This window comes from Aplysia californica, unplaced genomic scaffold (assembly GCF_000002075.1).
Source record: "Aplysia californica isolate F4 #8 unplaced genomic scaffold, AplCal3.0 scaffold00831, whole genome shotgun sequence".
NCBI classification, from domain to species: Eukaryota; Metazoa; Mollusca; class Gastropoda; order Aplysiida; family Aplysiidae; genus Aplysia; species Aplysia californica.
Window position 1 is genome coordinate 32,339 of NW_004798101.1, and position 20,664 is coordinate 53,002.

The 20,664-nt window shown below is 38.4% G+C and overlaps 1 protein-coding gene across 3 annotated transcripts in view; it reads right to left on the bottom strand.

Moving 5' to 3' along the window:
* The window catches only part of LOC101848471 (transmembrane protein KIAA1109 homolog), a 104,466-nt gene that overhangs the window by 13,833 nt on the left and 69,969 nt on the right, over nucleotides 1–20,664 (bottom strand). For 2 of the 3 annotated variants that reach the window (XM_035972756.1, XM_013088907.2), the window contains exons 60-79: nucleotides 20,300–20,396; nucleotides 18,722–18,795; nucleotides 17,858–17,998; nucleotides 17,271–17,412; nucleotides 16,865–17,008; nucleotides 15,983–16,239; nucleotides 15,423–15,565; nucleotides 14,446–14,569; nucleotides 13,206–13,291; nucleotides 12,070–12,198; nucleotides 10,090–10,254; nucleotides 9,401–9,556; nucleotides 8,274–8,445; nucleotides 7,453–7,713; nucleotides 6,865–6,961; nucleotides 5,843–6,106; nucleotides 4,191–4,430; nucleotides 3,750–3,935; nucleotides 3,263–3,409; nucleotides 897–1,097 (exon numbers count right to left, since the gene is read on the bottom strand). In XM_035972756.1, coding sequence (XP_035828649.1) covers nucleotides 897–1,097; nucleotides 3,263–3,409; nucleotides 3,750–3,935; nucleotides 4,191–4,430; nucleotides 5,843–6,106; nucleotides 6,865–6,961; nucleotides 7,453–7,713; nucleotides 8,274–8,445; nucleotides 9,401–9,556; nucleotides 10,090–10,254; nucleotides 12,070–12,198; nucleotides 13,206–13,291; nucleotides 14,446–14,569; nucleotides 15,423–15,565; nucleotides 15,983–16,239; nucleotides 16,865–17,008; nucleotides 17,271–17,412; nucleotides 17,858–17,998; nucleotides 18,722–18,795; nucleotides 20,300–20,396 — 3,226 coding nt within the window. The remainder of the gene's footprint in view (nucleotides 1–896; nucleotides 1,098–3,262; nucleotides 3,410–3,749; nucleotides 3,936–4,190; nucleotides 4,431–5,842; nucleotides 6,107–6,864; nucleotides 6,962–7,452; nucleotides 7,714–8,273; nucleotides 8,446–9,400; nucleotides 9,557–10,089; nucleotides 10,255–12,069; nucleotides 12,199–13,205; nucleotides 13,292–14,445; nucleotides 14,570–15,422; nucleotides 15,566–15,982; nucleotides 16,240–16,864; nucleotides 17,009–17,270; nucleotides 17,413–17,857; nucleotides 17,999–18,721; nucleotides 18,796–20,299; nucleotides 20,397–20,664) is intronic. The other variant, XM_035972757.1, reaches the window with a different exon arrangement.

The following is a 20,664-nucleotide window of genomic DNA, read 5'->3' on the forward strand; positions in this document are numbered from 1 at the left end:
AAAAAATAAAAGCCTTTGGTTTCAAAATTGATGTTGGGAAGGCTACATGAACTTCCATCTGTAACTCCAACCCCCTCCCCTCCACAAACACACACACATATTTCACTGCTACAACTTATGGAGAAGAGTTGAATAGAGGTTGATGAGCCCACAGAGCAACTGGTCCTTAATTACATTGCCTGTTTCCTTGCCATTATGGAGTCTCCAGTGCTTTTCAAGCAGCAATATGCTCACACTTTAAACTGGGGAAAGTCTAGTTTTTGTTCCCCTTCCAAGTTAGTTTTTAGAAAATAGCAAAAGAGCAATAGTGTTCAAGCATAACTGCTCAATGAGTCTTTAAAAAATATTACAAACATTGATACCTTATAGATGTAATTACATCAAAGAAATACTAAAAGCAACAGAAAACACATGTCTAGTAAGCATGCAATCAATATAGTATTTTTAAAAACTTAACAAACTAAAGAAAACATTAGAGACCAACTAGTGCAATAACAGATAAGTGAAACCAAACATCACACCAAGTAAGAGAGGCTATACTAAATGAGTAACAACCAACTCATGCTATTCCATACTAATCAGATCATTTCTCTTGATACCTATGGCAGTCGCAGCAGTCAGCGGTTCAAAATCTTAGATTCCTTCTTTAAAGACCTAACTTTCCAAATGTCAGACTGCAGTATACATCATGTTGAAATAAATATAAAAATTCCCTTCCAGTATTTGCAAAGAGTCAGTTCTGGGTTGTCTAAATTTACAGGTAGACTGAAAACAAAATGGCACCCCCTCCTTTTCAACAGAATTATAAGTGTTGAACAATTCTATAGTAGTGAAAAAAACAACCCAGATGTGTTCTTTTTCCTAAATAAAAAAAAATATATAACCGTCAACCCCACCTCTCCTGGTAGCTATTTCACTCTTAAACTCCGGACTGAGCTGGATGCGGATTTTGTCACCAGAGGATCCTCGTCGGTGGTGCTTCTTCAGCTGTTTAGGCGGGGTCAGGACATTGAGTGACGGGTGGGACACAGAATTCTGGGACATGAACATCGGTCGTAGCGAGCTCTGACTGGATGTGGGGGATGGGGGGTCCAGTTCTGAAAGGTGTTCACACAGGTCACCACATGCAAAAGAAACATCCAACTCTCAAGCCAAGAACAGGGGAGAGGCAAATTAAGACAGGCGGGTGAAAAAGGTTCAGTGCAAAGAAAGTAAACAAACAAAAACATTATGAGCAATTCAGAGACCTGCGTTGCTTGAAATAAAAACATAAACCGAAGGTAGAGACTCAAGACAATTTGAGTGAAGTACAACACAGAATGACATCGTTTACTTCAATATTCAAGTTCCTTAACACTCAACACTTTTTGAGAAATGCAGATCAGTACTTTTCCCAGTAACTAAAGCCAACTATACCTCAGATTAGTAATAAGAGAAAAATAATTTCAATTTAACCATCACAAATTTTCTGGCTCCTTCAGTTCTCTTAAACTCTTAGCTTTTGGAAAAAAATTCCCTGTGAATAAAGTTAAGGAAATCTCAGATTATAACTCAGCAAAAATTATTTTGGTCAAAGCATCCAGAATTTACTTGAGCAATTAGAAACTTGGAACACACACATGAGCCTGTAAAACATTCTACCCTTCTTCATACCTATGTCACTAAGAAGTAATAGCATTCTCCAAAACACAACTCAGCTGTATATGTCAAGTCACAGTGCAACAGTGAAATACCCCGTAGTAAACAAAAAAATCGCATTCATACAACATGCCTTAATTTGAACACCATAGCAAGAAATTCCACCAAGAACAAAAACCTTTTTAAAGAAGCACAATACATAAATAGACAGTAACACAATTACATGAAAACATAAATCCAACAATACAGGTGGGCTATTGGGATCTCTGAAGTTGAGTGGGTTTGATACCCCTTTCAATACTGTTAGGTGATTAAAGGGGCTGGGCCTCTTAAATTCAACGCTCATATCTGATGGGATTTATACAGCCAAGTAAGCAGCGAGCATTGATAACAAAACAAAAAGTTCAATAATGCCTTTTCGGAATTCGAACCACGGCCATTCCCACCATATACCAGCATGATACCAAATGAGCTAACGGCATGGTCAGAAATTCTGTGAAATTCCATATAGATCAATAAAAAGTGCATAAGTTGATTCAATTCAGAGTCTCATTTCTCTTTACATTATCTGACCAAACCAATGGGTAACAAATGAGACTGAGTAAGGAGATGTCAGATTTTTACCTCCAAGTATACTTTTGGGAATTTACAAACTGTAGTGCACATACCATACATTTAAGGGGGATTTCCTGCAATCCTTTGTTTCATATTTTCCCTCCAAAATATCCAACTTAAGTCATTTGCAGGGGCATGAGCAGTCTCATACCTGACTTAACAGTACTTAACATGTACGTGCTGTGACAAGGAGGAGGGGAGGGGAAGGAGGGGAGGAGAATATGAAGCTGTGTGCCCTATACAGAGACTAAAAGAATGCATAATACACATATCTGAGATAAAACAACACAATAAATAGCAATCATCTTACAAGAAATAATCACGAATAACACAAATATATCTGAATTTATACATATATAGGCAACAATAAAAGCACAAACTTACAAATACAAATGAGAAGAAAATAAGCACAGCTTTCAACAAAAAGAGCTATAATACAGTGACAGCTATAAAAACAACATCTGAAACCAATTACTGTAAATCGATACTGAAGTTAATATTTTTTTCCTTGTAGTAATAAAAGTTTTCATGTTTCATCAGAAAACTAAGACTGAATCCTTCAATACTGTTACAACAATTTTAGTTTTTTAGTCTTCACAATTGTCTGATTGGTCCGAAACTAACCACAGACAATCAGCACATTTGATTTCACAAGACTATTTTAACTTTCTCTCCCTTCTTTTATATATTTATAGTAATGAAATACAAACAACGTTTTGGCTCTATTGCGAATTCGGTCTTATTTTAAGTTTTAAGCAAAGCTAAAATATTTTCCTCAAAGTCTAGCCAAGTGCATCTAATTCTACAATATCCCTTCTATATCAAAGCACCCTAGCTGGCATCTCTGTAACAAAATCAACTCTACCATTTTCATTTTCAAAATACGCTTAACATCAAAGACACAGTAAACAATACGAGAAAAAACATAATTCAACAACATAGGACTGCTTTAGGCAACAAAAGTAAACATGAACTCTGGGCACAGTCAGAAAGAGAGAGAGTGACTCACCATCACCGGAGTGAGGGTTCATGCTGTCATCTCCAAGGAAGAGTCTTCGCGCCAGGGTGCGGCGGTACCAGGCTTTGGGTAGGGACAGGATCTCAGACAGACGCCGCATGTCATACTTAAACGAAGCCGTGCCCACATCACAAATAGCTGGGGGTGGGTGGGAAAGGATGGAGTACGAAAAGGAAAATACAAAAATTGGGACATCAATAACAATAGACTAATCAGAAGGTGGTGGTGGTGGCTTTGCAGTTATGTCTTTACATTTGAGATCAAATGGTAGGAAGTTCCATTTTTGGTTGTATCAAGTTCAAAATAACATTTCAAATTACCATGAAATATAAATGATGGAAAGAAATCACAAGCCTACAAGTTAAAAGCTCTGGCATCTAAAGTGTGCACAAACTTTAACTACAAAATTCAAACAAATTCTTGAAGATAAAAAATATAGTGCCAGAGATCCCTTCCCTGAAAAGAGTCCAAATTTTACCTGAGAAGCGCACAGCATTGGAACGAGTCTGCTGGTCACCCCTCATTGGTGAGTCGCCAATCTCACTGTAGGTCTCGAGCTTTCGGGTGCGTGAAATGTTGACACGAATAAACTCCAGGTTCAGGCTGAGGGAATCCCTTCGGCCCATGTCATGAATTGTGTTTGTTGTGTTTTCAGAGATGCTGCCTGAAAAAAAATTACAAATACAAATGTAACGCTATTTAAAAATATCAAAGCCATGAACAACTAAAGATCATCTTCCCCCCCTCACACATGCACATACACACCTTGTAAAAAAACAAATCTATCAGAACATAGTGAAAATCCTCTGCCTACCGTAAACCAACAGTCCATAAACATGCACATACACACATACATACATACATACACACACGCACACTCACAGACACAAACAAGTATAACACAACGGCACACACACACCTAGTCCACCCTGTCCCCGGTAACCAGGAGAGTCTCCAAACCGACGTGCCACACCCATTCCATACGGGTGGAAGATGTAGAGGGAGAAGTCAGACATACAGCCAGTCACGCTGAGACCTCCTGAGTTGGAGCCCTGATGATAGGAGCTGTCCGACATGCCGCTGGTGTGACGAGTGCGAGGCGTGGACTGGCTGCTGCCACAAGCACTGTTGTTGGCTGCGGAAGACTTCATGTTCTGTGCTGTAAAACAAAAGGGAGGGAAAGAACTAGAACCTAAATTTTTAAAGTCTAAAAAGATAACTTTAAATATTGGCTCTTCATTTACTTTTTTGAGTGAAGAGAAGCAAACTAACATAATGATGACCATTTACAGCTGAGAAAAAGCTTGAAAGATGGACAGAAACAACAGAAGGAAAAGAAATATGTAGGACCTACCAGTGGCACCCTCCAATTACTTGCAGTTTGGCTATTCAGAATAATGACACAATACAGATTTAACTTCATTAAAAGGAAATTCTTTTTTTAAATAGGTGGTATTGGTAAAAATATGATTAACAACACAATACAAACACACAAATATTTATGCCATACACAATTACAATATTTTCAGTCTCTTTGCTGGACGAATCAACAATAGAGTGAGAGAAAGTTCATAAAAAAGAGGTGAATGACTATAGTTTTGCCATAGAAAAATACCTCAGCATATCGCTTGAGCAATTTAGGTTTCAGGTACAATACACTTTTTAGTATACCTTAGCCCTAAACATTCAATAATAGAAATTTATTTACAATAACAAAACTTGCGCCTCCAGTTTACTAACTTCATGCGTAGAGCATGTCTTATTTATTTTTTTGAAAGATCAAAACTTGATTCAAAGGAGTACACAATGCATTTGAACTCAAAATATCATATATCCAAAAAATGCATTTGAGCTCAAAATATCATACATTTTAAAAAATGCATTTGAGCTCAAAACATTATATATCCAAAAAGTGTATTTGAGGCCAAAACATCATTATATTTTTTTTTTATGCATTTGAGCTCAAAACATCATATATCCAAAAATACATGTACAACTACATGCCTTCTTTGTTAAATGTTTTAACCTCCTAATTTTAAAATATCAAATGGCCACAGAGTTTTTGACTTACCTCAGTGTTTAGAATAAGGGTTGCAACAAAAATGAAAACTATTTTGAACAGCAAGTTTTTTGGCTTAGAGAGAACAAAAAAAGGAATCAATTTCTAAACTACAGCTGCAGCTATGGAGGTAAACAAAACACTGCAACTTAATACAATCCTTTGAATCCCGTGGAAAATGTATCTTGTCACATATCCCTTCTTATGCCAGGGGACTTTTCTTTAAAAAAGGGATTCTGGAGAAAAAGTTTTAAAAGACATCAATATTAGCCAGCCCTTTTTTTACAGAGTCCTAAGTTTATCTTTGGTTTAATGACAACAAAAATATTTAAGTCTGTAAAAAAATATTTAGAAAAGAACTAAGTCTTGTAACAGAGGGCTTCATATATCTTTGGAACACAGTACAGAAAAGGCCTATCTCCACATTACACTGTCATAACCTACACCTGACTGTTGCAACATCAGGAAGATCATAATTTTCCCCACAATTCTTTCCTTCCGTCCCCACATACCTTTGCCAGACTTTGGTGACTGCATGTTGTCAGCGAGCATGCTCTCATTGATATCAGATTTCTTGGTGGAGAAGAAGAGGTCGAGAGAGGGCACCTGCAGAAGGCACTCGACACGTGACACTGGGTGACAGTTGAAGCGAATGAATGACGGGTCCACTTTGATGTGCACCACAACGTCCACGGGGAAGAAAGCCACAGACTGCTGGCCCAGGGAGCCCTGAGAGGCATCCAGGTCCATGTTGTTGACTAGGCTGTCCACCATGTCTGAGGGGGGGAACATATATATATGTGAGTCATCGTGGTGAAATCAGACGCTCATCTAAATAACGAAATCAAAGAAACCAGCAGTTTTCTGACCAAAGGGCAATTTTTTTTATTATTGCGGGGGGGGCATTATGTCCTTTTAAAAACACATCCTCAGTGGATTTTACTTTAAAAATGTTGATCAAGTACATGAATGTTATTTTAAAAGCAGAGCACTTCATTCCTTGAAAAGACCCACCACATAGAATGGAGATATTACAGGAATAGCAGTAAAACTTAAGATCCAATCCCGGCTCCAACCTTAAGTTCCATGTGAAGCTTTTCTTTTACATGTTAATGTACCACAAGAAAAATAACATGCAACAGTTTGGAACAGATCCAAGAGCTTTTGACCATCATTAGGAATGTTGAAACACCAGCTGATATAAATGAACCTCAAGTTTTGTGTTCACCATACAAATGTTCTATACACTAAAAAAAGGTTTCAAGGAAACCACACAGCTAGAATTTATCCACATATAAAAATTTGCTTCAAGTAAATACAACTTGAGGCTTATTACCTTGAGCTGAACAGGCTATGTGATCAGTGACAGAATGGGAACTTAAAAAACTAGTTTAGTTTTAAACATTTACCTGTAGAATCATTTTTCTGGAGAAAGAATCTCTTGTCACTTCTTGAAAGAGTCTCAATGGCATAAACGTCAAGAAGTGGAGGAGTATTACATACAAAACCTAGATAATCCTCACTTAAATCTTACCTCTTTTTAAAATAGATGGGGAGCTGCTATGGGTTATTGGCAATGGTTCAAGGGCCTGCTCCAAGAAGTCTAGAAATGTTGGGCTGATGATCATCTCCTGCAGAGAGAAAAGCTTATTTGGTCACCAAAGCAAAAACACTAATAAATAACATAACATTACACATGGAAAAATGATACGAGACGAATATTTACCAAAACCTACCACTAAGAGTATTCCTAAAAACCTTATATCATGATAAAATAAAAATTGCCGAAATACAAACATGACCAATTTTTTTTCTCAATAATGTTGTGTAATGAATATGTACTAATTTTTAATATTTCTAAATTTTGTCTGTGATTTCAACTCTTAGCCTTCTTGAGAATGACGTTTTTTTTCTTACAAATGATAAAAAATTTACATTGGGAAAAAAAGTCTTATATTTTCAACAGACAAAACCTCAAGAAAAGAAAACTGGAAAACTGAGAAGAGAAGAATATTCAAGAACATGACGTGTTTCCTAAAAGAAAACAAAATCAGGAAAACTGTCATTCCTACTTTCAGAATTTACAAAAGCAGAGGAGAAAAAGTCACAGAAAATAATTTACCTCAGGCAAAGTCTGAAGTGAAAACCAAGCATAAAGACTGGCTCTCTTAGCCTGGCTTGACTTGCGTGGACTGCCTGCTTCTAAATCTACAAAAGAGTCCTCCCGATGTGGGATCGTGGGCGACGGGGCCGAGATCAGAATCTCCGGGACAAATGGATGGGGATTTCTCTCACTGTCAGAGGAGCTGGTCACGCTGGGTTCCTCAACGATGGTCGCTGGGCATGTGTACTGGATGGGATCTGTCTTAGAGTTGTAGTGAACCTGTCGTGTGAAAGAGATTTTTTTAAGATGTTTGTTTTTATTTGAGTCAACAGAAGCATTTCAATTTTTAAAATGGCCATATAGTACATGGAAAAAGTAAGACAAACAGAACAACAGAGGGAAAGTAGGACCTACGAGTGGCACCCTCCAACCTACAAAACTGATGGCTGGTATAAGAGAAAAGAGTGTCTTATTACATCTTTAGGTATCTTCATACAGTAAATATAATTGTTCAATAGCTACCCATTGAATGTATGTTGATGTTTTTTCACTCTTCTTCTTCTTCAAGTACAAGATCTGAAACAGACGCCGGGGATCATTGTTCACCACTTATTTCTCTATTTGGATGCTCTTAACAAGTGACATTATTCTGACCTTTTCCAATCACTTTACTGTTCGTGTTTTCTTTGCAAATATTCTTGGTCTATCTCAGCTACTTTTGCCTTCTATATTTCTAGTGAAAGCAAGATGTTCAAAACATTATGTCTATTCAAGAGTCCTATGAACGGCATGTGTTCTCTATATAACACAAATAACAATATTCTAAAGTGGTTGGTTACCTTGACATCCACACTTGGGATGAAGAAGACAGTGGTGAGGTCTGGGGCTCCGCTGATCTTCCTACTCTCACTGATGCCAGCCCCAGATTTCTCTCGCTTCGCCTTCTGTTTGTTGCCCGCTGTGGTGGAAGAACTTTCCCCTGCTTGTTGTTGCCGTTCCCTCTTCGCTTGTCTGAAGAGAAAAACAAGAACAGTCACATAACACATGTCACTCTCAGTACAATCCAGCCACAGTAGGGAAGGGAGCTGGTGCAAAAACCTTGATCATTATACTCAACAACAAAAATTAATGCTTGAGCAGCCTGTGCTAGTCATGTTAGACTCAATCGATTATAAGTTTTGCATCCCCATCACCACAATTTAGATCATTTAAGAAGCCGGCTGCAGTGGCCAGGGCCAATCAGCACAATGCAGGACATCTCATCCTAGCAGAAAGACAGAGAAACTTGACAAAATATTTTCCCCCTTAATTAAAGAACTGTACTTGAATCTTGGTTAATGCAGAAGGCAAAGAGCCCAACCCTTGTGCCATAGCAGCCAGTGCAGTAGATTCATAATTGTAAAATACGTCCAGTATGACCAATTTTATCAGATTCTTAACTTTGCTGGATGGAAGACGACACCCTATCTTCCTCAGTTTTTTAAACTGAAAGGGAACTTGATTTTCAGTGCCTGAGAATACATGAAAGATAGGGATATGCATCCAACGGCATGAAGTGTTTTCCAGAAGATTGGAATGGAGAGATGGAGTGACTGGCATGCTAAGAGAATTGTTTGGAGTCAAATGAGCCTTCTTCAAAGGGCACAATTAACTTTTACTCTACCCGTTGAACACAACCTTCCTTTCACAACCACAGCAAAATCTCAAACAGCCATTGATATCAACAAATATATATAAGGCCTGGAGACCAGAGAAGAAATCAATATTGTACATGTTTTTCTGCCAATTTAAACGCATAACGTTAATGAATTTACAGTTCTTGAAAGCATCCTTCAGACTTCTATTCAAGTCGATTCCATGACTTTGGTAACTACAATGTACTAGCACAGTGAAAACATTGCATGACGACTAAATCTTGGCAAAGAACACAACACTACCAAAATCCGAAACTGGAATCAATACTTACTTCCTGACTTCTTCCTCCTTTGCCTCTTTCGGGTAGAGAACACAATTTCCTCGGTCAATGAAAACTTTGACATCGAGCTCGAAGTCAATGGTGGGCTCCGTGACCTTCATCTGTTCCCGTGAAGTTATTGAGGAAGTGTCCTCGGAAATTTTTTTGCTGGTAAATACAAAACAATAAATTAATACTTTAAAGTTTCCTCTGCTTTTCTTTTTCCTGTCTGTCTTACTGACTGTCCGCCCATCCATCCGTCCCTCCCTCCCTCCCTCTCTCTCTCTCTCTCTCTCTCTAATTTTCACCTTTTCTTCTGACAATGATTATATTCTACTTCAATTTTTATAAATCTCTTTAACCTGTTCAAACTCTTTCTCATCTCTCTCACTACCCATAATTTCTTTCCCTCATCAAATCTTTTTTCATTTTTAAAAGAAGTTCCAACAGCAACTGATCATTTAGTTTCTCTATGCTCGTTCTTGCCTTAGTGGCAATAAGGCAATAAATGAGCTAATTAGCTTGTCTGTCATTTTACAGCGGAATGACTCTCATCTTACAATTACTGGGAAGAAGACTGCTGAGTTCTTTATGTAAAGAAAATCAAGTCATGATTCGCATTTCCCTGTCACTTACCCGCTCTTGTACTTCCAAACCTAATTTAACTTAGCTATAGCAGAAAAAGGGACAAATATACTCACGAACTGCGTGGTCGCCGCAGGTAAACTGACTCATCTGTTTGCGAGTCTGAGCCTGAACTGGGAATAGCCTCCAAAGACCTTGATCTATGCTGGTTTCTGATGATGTGATCCTCTGCCCCGTCCCCATCAGAATCAGATTCTTCAAAGGCAACAATCTGGGGTGAACTGGAAAAAGAAAAAAAAAATTCTCCAATATGTAACTAATCCAAAATGTTTACCAACAGGGCTGCCCACCAACCAGCATATGTTATAGTAATAGAAAATTAGTAATCTTGAGTCAAGGACAGAGGTTGTAGTCAAATATAAATGTAACATAAACAAAGGCATGATGAAAAAGAGGTCTTGCTGGGCTCATCATTGTCCAGTTCAGAAGGGGGGGGGGAGGTACTTTTGCTAAAACAAAAGAAATCTGTGGCACTACAGAATAATACAAACAATAATCCATTTCTTCAAAATTCTCTCACTGGCCTCGGCTGTTACCCACAACACAAAAGGGCAGATATTTTCTGATCTTACACCATATCAACCTCATATTTGCCTTACACACCAGGGAGGTTGGCAGTGGGCTGGGGTAGCCAAAATTTCTTAAAAATCAGAATCAGGGGTAAAACGTTTGTATTTTCGTAAAACTGAATAAAAATCGTAAAGATTCCGTCAAATTTGTAATGATGGGCAGCCCTGTAGCAATCATATCAACAAAATTAAGATCTTTTAAATGGTGAGACGCTTCAACCCTGCCTATCAGAGCCAACCCAGGTTAAGTGTGATACAGCCTAACGTTTACACTGTTGAAATCAGTTCAAAACTATCACTCTCTGTTTCAGGTCAAGAAAAAAACTTGTTCAGTTATTAAGAGCAAAAGACAGACAGACAGACAGACAGACAGACAGACAGACAGACAGACAGACGGACGGACGGACGGACGGACGGACGGACGGACAGACAGTAGCTTTCAAATTTACAAAAGCAAGAAAAGAACCCTAGCCATTAGAATGAAACAGTTAACAGTATTGTACATCCACCCCACTCTAAGGTACTGAGATATTAAATTGTGGTGAAAAGGCAAGTGAAAGAAATTGCTCAATTGAGTAAGTCTTTGGACTGAAGGAACAAAAGCTACAAGCAACTGTTTTATTCATGAAATATTTATATGAACTTTAAATTTCACTTTAAATTTCACTTCAGGAACAAAGCAATAGCAAACAGTGTAGATCATAGATTCTTTCCATGTACTCATTACAACCAGGTTGCCAAACAAGGTGCAGAACTGCGGTGGCCTGCAATGACATGCTTCCTTTTTTTTTTTATAGTAGAGGTTTTTCAACGCTCACAACTGCATAAGGTTATATGATGAGCGCCAAGGGGCGGATGTCAACAGAGAAGTCTTTATAGGGAATCGGGCTTACTCTGCTCACCTCTCTTGCCTCAACAGCACAAAGTTTGTTTCGACTTTCAAGGCACCCCGGAAATAGCGGGTCACAAGAGTGTGACAAACATACAAAAGAAGTAGAGGAAAATGATGATAGTAAGGCTTAGAAAAGAAAAAAAAGCAGTTCCCAGTTGTAGTTCCGGCACAGTTATGAGCATGACATTGATGACTCAGCCCATTTACAATTTTATTGTGCATAAGAACGAGAAATGTCCCCCCATTGGGAATGGCCTAAAGACACTTCAGTCAGTGGCACCGCCGCGGGGGGTTCTATTGTCTGTGTTATGACATTGTGCAATATAATAAACTGTGAGTGGAACCAAGAAATTTATTGAAAAATGCACTGTGCACAAAACTGCAATCCAAATTTTCATGTAATGATAAAAAAAGGGACATTTCATCCTTTTTTTTTCAAAGGTCAATCATCTATTTCATATCCCAAAACACATTAAAACCAAGCCTCCTTTCCACCGCACCCCAAACCAGAAGACCGTCTTCACAAATAAAATCAACATGACTTTCATTCTTTTCAAAAACATAAATTTTCCTACCCTGGGGGAGTGTAGGTGCTGAGCTGTGTCCCTGAGAAAGAAACTTTAGTAGGCCGGCTCAAGTCTTCTGACTGCCTTCGAGTCAAGGACGTTTGCCTCTCCAGTGATGTCGGTCGTTCCACTGGGGACCTGGAAATGAGATGGACAGTCGAGATGAAAGCAAGAGGAAAGCATGATGTCTGCTTTTTTTTTGTTAATGAACATGCACCTAAAGGTCATTATGATTCTACCACAATAAAACAATAACATCAACATATGACTCTATGCAGTCGAGCACAGATATCTAAAAGATGTGGGGGATTGACACATGCATTCTAAACATCTGTAATTTGAGGAAACAGCGACAACGAGAAACAAGAGAAATATTGAAGAAAACCAAGGGTAGTAACTGTGACAGTATAATAGTCGGAAGATAAAACACTGCCATCATGAAGAGTACCCAGTTTCGATAAAGGGAAAGAAGGATGGATAGCACATGCTCCTTATTCGATGTTGAAGCAAGAGAAAGGAATAGAGTGATACTGATTTACATCCTCTCTCTCTCTCTCTCTCTCTCTCTCTCTCTCTCTCGATCTCTCGATCTCTCTCGATCTCTCTTCTCTCTCTCAATCTCTCTCGCATACACTCGCTCTCTCCCTCTCTACTAAACATGTTACAAGATTTTGTCTTCATTTTAAAATACTCTGTTCGCAGCCCCATTGTTACAGGGTCCAGAAAGGAACAAAAAGAACAACAACAGCAAGCATGCAGATGAAGGAAATATACCGGGCAATTTCTTTAAAACGAGAGGCTCAAATTAAGTCCAGCAGTGACCAGTCACTACTGGCAAAAATCAAGACCGGTCACTTCTCTGGGCTACAAGCCTACAAAAATAGAAAAGACAAAACATCGGACCCAATCTGTCCATTGTGGAGCGCAGAGCCCCAAGATTTGGAGCACTGGCTGCAGGGACGCCCCGCCATGGAGGTCCGGAGGTGGCATCTCTTTGGGGAGGATTCAGGGAGGTTGGACTGCCTCACCCGCTACCCAAAAGAGGCGGTGGCCCTGACAAAGAGCACGCTCTTCGGGGCTCCAAACATTTCGAAAGGATAGGCTACCACACACACACAACAACAAGCACAAGACTCAGTTCTTACCTCGACAGTCTCTGACCACCAGTTGACTTAGATCTAACATGAGACGGCCGGGTGCTCAGTCCAAGCTTGTCCTTGATTAGGCTAGCCTGAAATACAAATCAAAATATAATAAATAGTATTTTTAGTCATAAGGATTGAAACCAAATGGGTGATGGGAAAACACCCAAGGTAATATATGTTTGTTTCTTTATGGAGCATCCGAGCAGAGAAATGAATGTCGAACCTCGATGTCTATTGCAGTCAAGCTGGTACTTGAAGAAGAAAAAGAAAGGATAGACAAATCAACTCCAACAGCATGACAGCAACTCATACTGTCAGAGAGATCCATCAAAGAACGTTTTGCTGCACAACTTGACTGCATATTCAATGAGGAACCAAAACTACAAAAAAGAAAGTATTCGAATACAAAACAGGAACTATAAAGTAGCACAAAATTACTTTTTACCCGAATCATCCTAGGATTAAAGACTGAATTCTTAATAACAACTAAATAGAGGGAGAAAAACAAGACAAACAACATATAAAAGGAGAAGAATTTAAAGATTACTTCATTTATCTTATTTTTATCTGCCAGCAAATATTCAATAAACACTTGCATCTTTTGTGTGGACTGCAACTCTGGTGCCAAACAACAAGTACTTCACATACATGATGCAAAAATAAAAATGTTGTTATATCAAGACATGTTAAAATATAACTTAAATGTTCATATTCAAAATGTCATGCCATTGTTGTTTATCAGTTTCTCAGTGTTATCATATTCTTTTTAAGAAATTCAACACCCTTAATTTGATTTGTTACACATTTATTAACACAATTTTCAATACAGTTATCCAAGAGGTAAGGATAAAATTTAAAATTCATCTCTAACAGAATTGAGCCAAGAGGGTTGAGGATTATGTTGTTATCCATCCTAACCATCTCAAGTTACTGATCGGCCTACTGTGGAATCAAACCAGGGTCTCTTGCATTGCAGTTCAGATCAATATCAACTGAGCTTATCATCCCTTAATATCTGTAAGATAAGCATAAAAAGAACAAAATCCAGTTGAACTTGCTCTAACGGCCACCTGTATAAGACGATCACTTACACAAACAGTTAAGTCACATTTCCACCCTGGCACATTTTTTGCATTATAATGGCACTGTGTGCAACAACCCCCTGTCAAAGACAGCCACTTTTTTCCTCCACAATGGAGGGTCCTCTTAGACGTTTTCAACGGTACATAACTTTTCTTACCCTGTCTCCTTTTCGCTTCAACATTTCCAGGAAATCTCTGCGGAAGTCTTGGAACAGCAGAGCCTGTAAGTCCTCCAGTTTTTTCCTTTCAGTATCAATGGTCGCCTCAGTAGCACCACATTCCCTGAACAATACAGTCGATATATGTATGACTATCAATAATATCACCATCAATAATACCACCGCAGTTATTTTCTCTTTGCTTTCAACTTCCTATGTTCACTAAACAGTATATTTAAAATACAAGTAATTTAGGGAGAATGAACGTACAAATGAATTCTTAAATATCTGATGAGTTCAAATAATGAAACTGCATCAGAAAAGCAAAGAAAACACAACTGGCATCAGTTAAAAAGCTGGGGAGTTGGAACTGCCGGTTGGAATTTTCATCACGTTAGCATTACAGCTGCAACATTCTACAAAGAATCAGAATAGGACACAGGAAGCAAATAAAAGGAATAGTGTCCACCAATCAATAGAAGCAGTCATTAACATGTAGAAGTATATCAAGGCCAAAATTTACTACCACCCAAAGAGCAAGTTCTCTTGAAACTTCTGAAAGAGCATCCATGTGAGGAATATAATAAATACCACTAAAAAAAACCAGAGCCTGACAAAACCCTAACCATCACTGCCCTGTTCAGGATCACAGTAAAGCTTACATTAACTCAGTACAATAACATCAACATTTCACAAGGAACAAATTATAAAAATACAAACTTTTAATAGAAATTGAACAAACCACACTAGGTGAACTGCCAACAATCCCCATGGTATTTTCATGAACAAGTTATGACGTCAAGACCATTTACTTAGATGGACGCTTCGTGAGCAAGAGTAAGAGTGAGCCCATGACAACGGTGAACTCACTATACAAACATGAGACTGATGTCTCCTAAAATACTACAGCTATTTTATGACTTAGTTTACTCCCATTTGCATAAGTCATTACAAAGGGGCAGAGACAGATGTCTTACTTGAGCTCTTGCACAACTTTGGCTTGCTCATTCATTTCTCTCTCAATCTTGCGTGCTCTCTCCTTAGGGTCAAAGTTGTCAGCAAAGATCTCCTCTGGCAAAATATCTGAAGCGAGGCTCGTCCGACGTTTTGGCACCGTCTCCTGTAACAACATAAGAGATTTTTTAAATTTAATCAGAAAGTTTTTTAAAACGCAATGTATTTATCTGTAGTTATGCACCTACCGACTTAACAATAACTTCCTTGGCCAGCCTGTTATTCCAAACTACCGTATAATGTCAACAACAAACCAAAATAATTTTCATTGTTGTCGTTACTGCTGTTACAGCTTGAGAGCTTTCACTTCATGGCCTAATGAAATGTAAGGCTAAGGTGCTGCTTGTGTCAGACTATGAGGAAGAAAGCTGATTTATTAGGTGTCTGAGGTTAAGCATATGAACCCATTTTGAGTCCAATAATTATCTTCAAGATGACACAAAAAGCGACTTTCCAAAGTAGAAAACTTAACATTTACGACCACATTCAGACATGCAGTCTACTCCAGATAAAGGATAAGTACCTCTTCAGAGTTATCCTGTGTGTCTGGACTACTAAAGTCAATGACATCTTCATCATCATCAACCATTCCTTCCAGCTCATCTCGCTTGGTCACATGTGACATGTCTGAGAAAGTATCTTCTGATTCGCCAGCCAACAGAGTGAGGGTGTGGCCGAGCAAGGTAAAGCGCTTGCCGATGTTCGTATCAAGGTGCACCTCGATACCCTTCATGTCATACTGAACATTTAGGATCCATTTCGCATTGCCGCTGCTTGTTTCTGAAGAAGGGAAAAAATGAGAGTTGAGTCCAAATCTAAGTTGGCGAGTTGGCAACATTGACTTCTTGAATATTCAAACATATTTCATTACATGGTCTACCTGCGAGCAAAGACCTAGATTTACTCCCTCTTTCCCTTTTAAAAAGCTGTAGTACTACAGAAAAGTTAAATTGTAGTGCGTATCACACAAGTCACATTAAATTCTGCACATTACTTTCACTGAAGACAAAATTTGAGAAAAAATCTCACAAGGTCATTTTTCTTTCTCGCTACTAGATCTAGAACATACAGTGATAGTGTTAGACCACAGTAATTCTTCATCATTAGGCATCAAAATGTATAACAGAAAATGCCACTGACAAAGCCAACCCTTCCATAACACATGTGGTGAAGCAGTTTGCCTTCCACAACAGGACAAGAGGAGATATGTTGTACCATGGGTATTCAAACCGATGGAACTTGAATTACCTTAGAATTAAGCAGATTTTTCAAGAATATTCTATTAGACCAGAAACAATTCATTTTTGAAAATTAAAATGTTTGGTGAGAAAAGATTGGCATGTAATACATAAAAGTTTGCATTCTTAGACTAAGACCTCTAAAAACAAACACCTATCTTTCTCACCATGTTTATTGATGGTTCTAGAACACACTTCATAAGTGCCAGAGGGCACATTACACTGGTTCATCACTGCTCCATAGTCAGTTGGCCATGGCTTCCAATCATCCCAGGAAGAACCAAAGTCATCAGCGAACCTCAAACAGAAATCTAAATTGGAGGGAAAAAAACATTTCAGGAGTATAATGTAATTGAAATTAGCGGGAAATAAATAATAAAATAAAAATCTTCAACAAATGAGACAAGCAGGTAGACTTCTTTTTGTTTTTGTTTTAGTAGAATTTTACGGCGCTCGCAACTGCATAAGGTCATATGAGCACCATTAGACTTCTTTAAAAAATTGAAAAAAAAATCCCACCTATTGAATAACAAAAAAAATGAAAGGGATCCAAAATTCAACACCCAAACTCACTTTTGAATTTCCCTTTGCTGACCAAAGAGCCACAGGAGCAGGCTGAGATCTGAGTGCTCTCTACTGTCAACACCAGAGCTGACCCTTGCTCCGCCTCTGTCACTCGAGGGGACTGGAACCCTGATCCAGGGCCTGGCATTGGCTGTTTTAGACAAAGAAAAAATTCATTTCATATTTTAAAATAAATCATGTCCTTCTCATATAGATCTATATAGTTTGAGAAACAGACACATACTGACACAATAACTATTGTTTAATGCTGGGAAGTTTAACTGCTATTTGGTGCAGGGGAAAAAGAAAGACATGCGTACAAAAACAACGGTGAGAAAAGAAGCAGGACATACCATACCACTGTCCAACCGCTTGGATCTCACTTATCTATAAAAAAAGAATTACCAAAAGTGCATATGGAAGGTTTATTGAGAAAAAAATGGAACTGTCAAGACCGAAGACAAGAGGTGTGTTTTTTGTGTTCTCTCTCTCTCTCTCTCTCTCTCTCTCTCTCTCTCTCACTCTCTCATACCCTCCCTCTTTCATTCCCTTTTTCTCTCTCTCACTCACTCCCTCTCTCTCAATCCCTCACACACCTGATACTGTGAAGCCAGCAAGGGTACACAAATGCCCAAATCATCCACAGTGAGCTGCAGGAACAAGGTGGTGATGGAAGGCGTCGCGGCTGGGGAGATGGATGGCAGCTTGTCCATCACCTGACGAGTGGCTGTGAGGACCTGAGAGGGATGCACAACAATGCGGAGTAGTCAAAGTAAAATAGTATAACCCTTTTTTCTTTTCGCATCACAACAAACACAGGCAGCGTTTCCAATCCTAGTAAGACATATCATCTGCCTTACTGAGACCCCCCCCCCTTCCCCGAAGTTACCACAGGTGATTTGTGCACAAGGGCAAGTATGTTTCAAATGGGGGAGGGTCGGGGAACCAAGAACAACACAGAACATGTCGTTTTCTCCTGCCCTGATAGAAAACATATTTCCATCCACTCCCCTAAATCCATGTTTATAATATTGGTCAGGTTTAAAATAACAAGATGAAACTTCCCTTCTTTATAAGAAATCGAAGTTTGAAGGCAGTTTTTTTTTTGTGGCAGAGCTTTGTACTACACACAATTTTGGATCTAAAATCCAAGTCAATTTCAAATCAATATTGTTAATCAAATCTGTCTTTTTCTGCATTCAATCTCACTATTTACTTCTCTGATGTTGCAGATGTTAATTTTTTTGGCATCCTCAACAACGTAGATCTAAATCTATAAATATCATAGATCCAAAAAATTTACACGAATTCTGAATGGCAGCACAAATTTCATTCTGGCTATTCAGGAAAGTCCACGGAACTGATTCTGGCCAACAAAGGAACTCGCCTCTATTTTCCATTTCATGTTAAATTAAAAATTGAAGACTAAATCAGCACAAAAGCTCATCTTCATGACTCACCTCCTTGTTGAGAGCCATTCTCTGTTCTGTCCAGTACTCATAGGCATTTTTGTAGTTCAGCCACACAAGAACAGCTGAAATTGTCAAACAAAAATATGTGAGGCATTGTGGTGAAATGTAGGCAAGAGGACATGACCACCATAATAACAAGGAGAAGATGGAGATGAATTAGGCATGTTCTGAGAAGAGAACAAGACTTTATTGTAAAGACTGCCCTCCACTGGACACCCGAAGAACATCACAAGAGGGGGAGACCTAAAGAGACCTGGAGACGCACAGTCGAGTCCGAAATGAAGTCCTGGAACCATTCGTGGGGGACGTTGACCAAGATGGCCTAAAACGGACAGAGCTGGAGATCCTTTGTTGCTGCCCTAAACACCACATGGCGTAACGGGTAGTAGGTAAGTAAGAATCGTGGTGAAATCAGGCACTCGTCAAAATAATCGAATCCGAGAAATCGGCATTTTTCAGCCAGTTTGGACATTTTTTTCGAATTTCTCTTTTTTGGCTCCAGACCTTGTATATCCATTCAAAAACACTTTTATGTATTGGTTTTAAGGAAAAAAGTTGATTAAAGGCACAAAAAAAGTTAATTTGTAGTTTCCAAGGACTCTTAAGCTATGAAGTCACTAAATTTTGTCGGTCATTTTCTCGCTAATTTTGCTTCTGAAACCAGGTGACCCCACCTCCTTCAATCGCAAATATCTTAAATTCAATTCAAGATAAATGGATGCTTTTTCATCAGAAGCAAGGCAAACGAACAACCTTTAAGATGACACAAATAACTCCATGTACCCAAAAATTGACAGGCGCCTGATTCGACTGTGTCGTGACACATATGAATAAGAATAGGCCTAATCATCAAATTAAAGCTTGGATAACCAGAAAATTTGAGCATAATTCTTAAAATGATTGTTGGAACCAAAGTATCATAAAAGTATGCATACGGTGAACTCCTTTATTTTCTCAAACTCCCTTTTCAAATAACTAATGTTAAGTTGTGGCATAGTGTAATTCAGAAGATAAACCCTGTCCACATTTTGGCCAGAAACAGTAAATAACAGTAAATGTGTAGTTTAAGTTGACAACAGCACAATGACACAATAACTGCCATTAAATCAGACCTGCCACTCTATGAAATCTAAAAGAAACAGGATTTCAGGAGGAAGGGGTAAGAGTCAAGATTCAGCAAAAATAAAATCAGGACCAACAACAAATTATGCACACATATTTGACACATACAACTGTACTTACTGAAAAAATGCTTCGTTCTGAATTTTTTACGTTCATGAATTAAAAGTTTATCTATAGTAGACGGAAGGCTCATGTTTGTTGTTTTGTTTCAAGAAAACTTTTTAAAAGCAGCGTTTCCATTTGTTAACCTAGATATCCAGTAACTCTGAGCAAAATTGAAAACGCTTCAATAATTGGATTTTCAGTATGAAATACAAAAGCCTGTTATATTGAGAATATGAAACACGTAAAAAGCATTTTCACTATAACAATAACCAGAAACCCCCTAAAAATGACTAAAGGCCTTCACTTTGATGATACAACAGACAGACACTGTATGTTTACCTTTGTCAAAGGCCAGTGGCTGTGCCAGGATGATGGGTCTGGACAAGTTGATCAACAGGGCCTCCTGGTCATGGGCTAGGTTGGGAATCATCTCATGCTGAAACGTCCATATAGTCAATTTTTTAAATATGAGTAAATACATCATTTTTTAAAAGTAGGCCTATAAGAGAGCCAGTACAAACTTAAAGACAGAGTGTTTATATGTCAATATATCTAAAATAAAAATACTAATAGTTGCACAAAAGTAAAAATTCCAAAATTTGAACTAATAATAATTGCAGCCTATAGGCTAATACTACAAGATATAATAATATATTTTTAAAAAATCAAAACAGAAAAAATATTCCAAAAGATTTCAAAAGGGC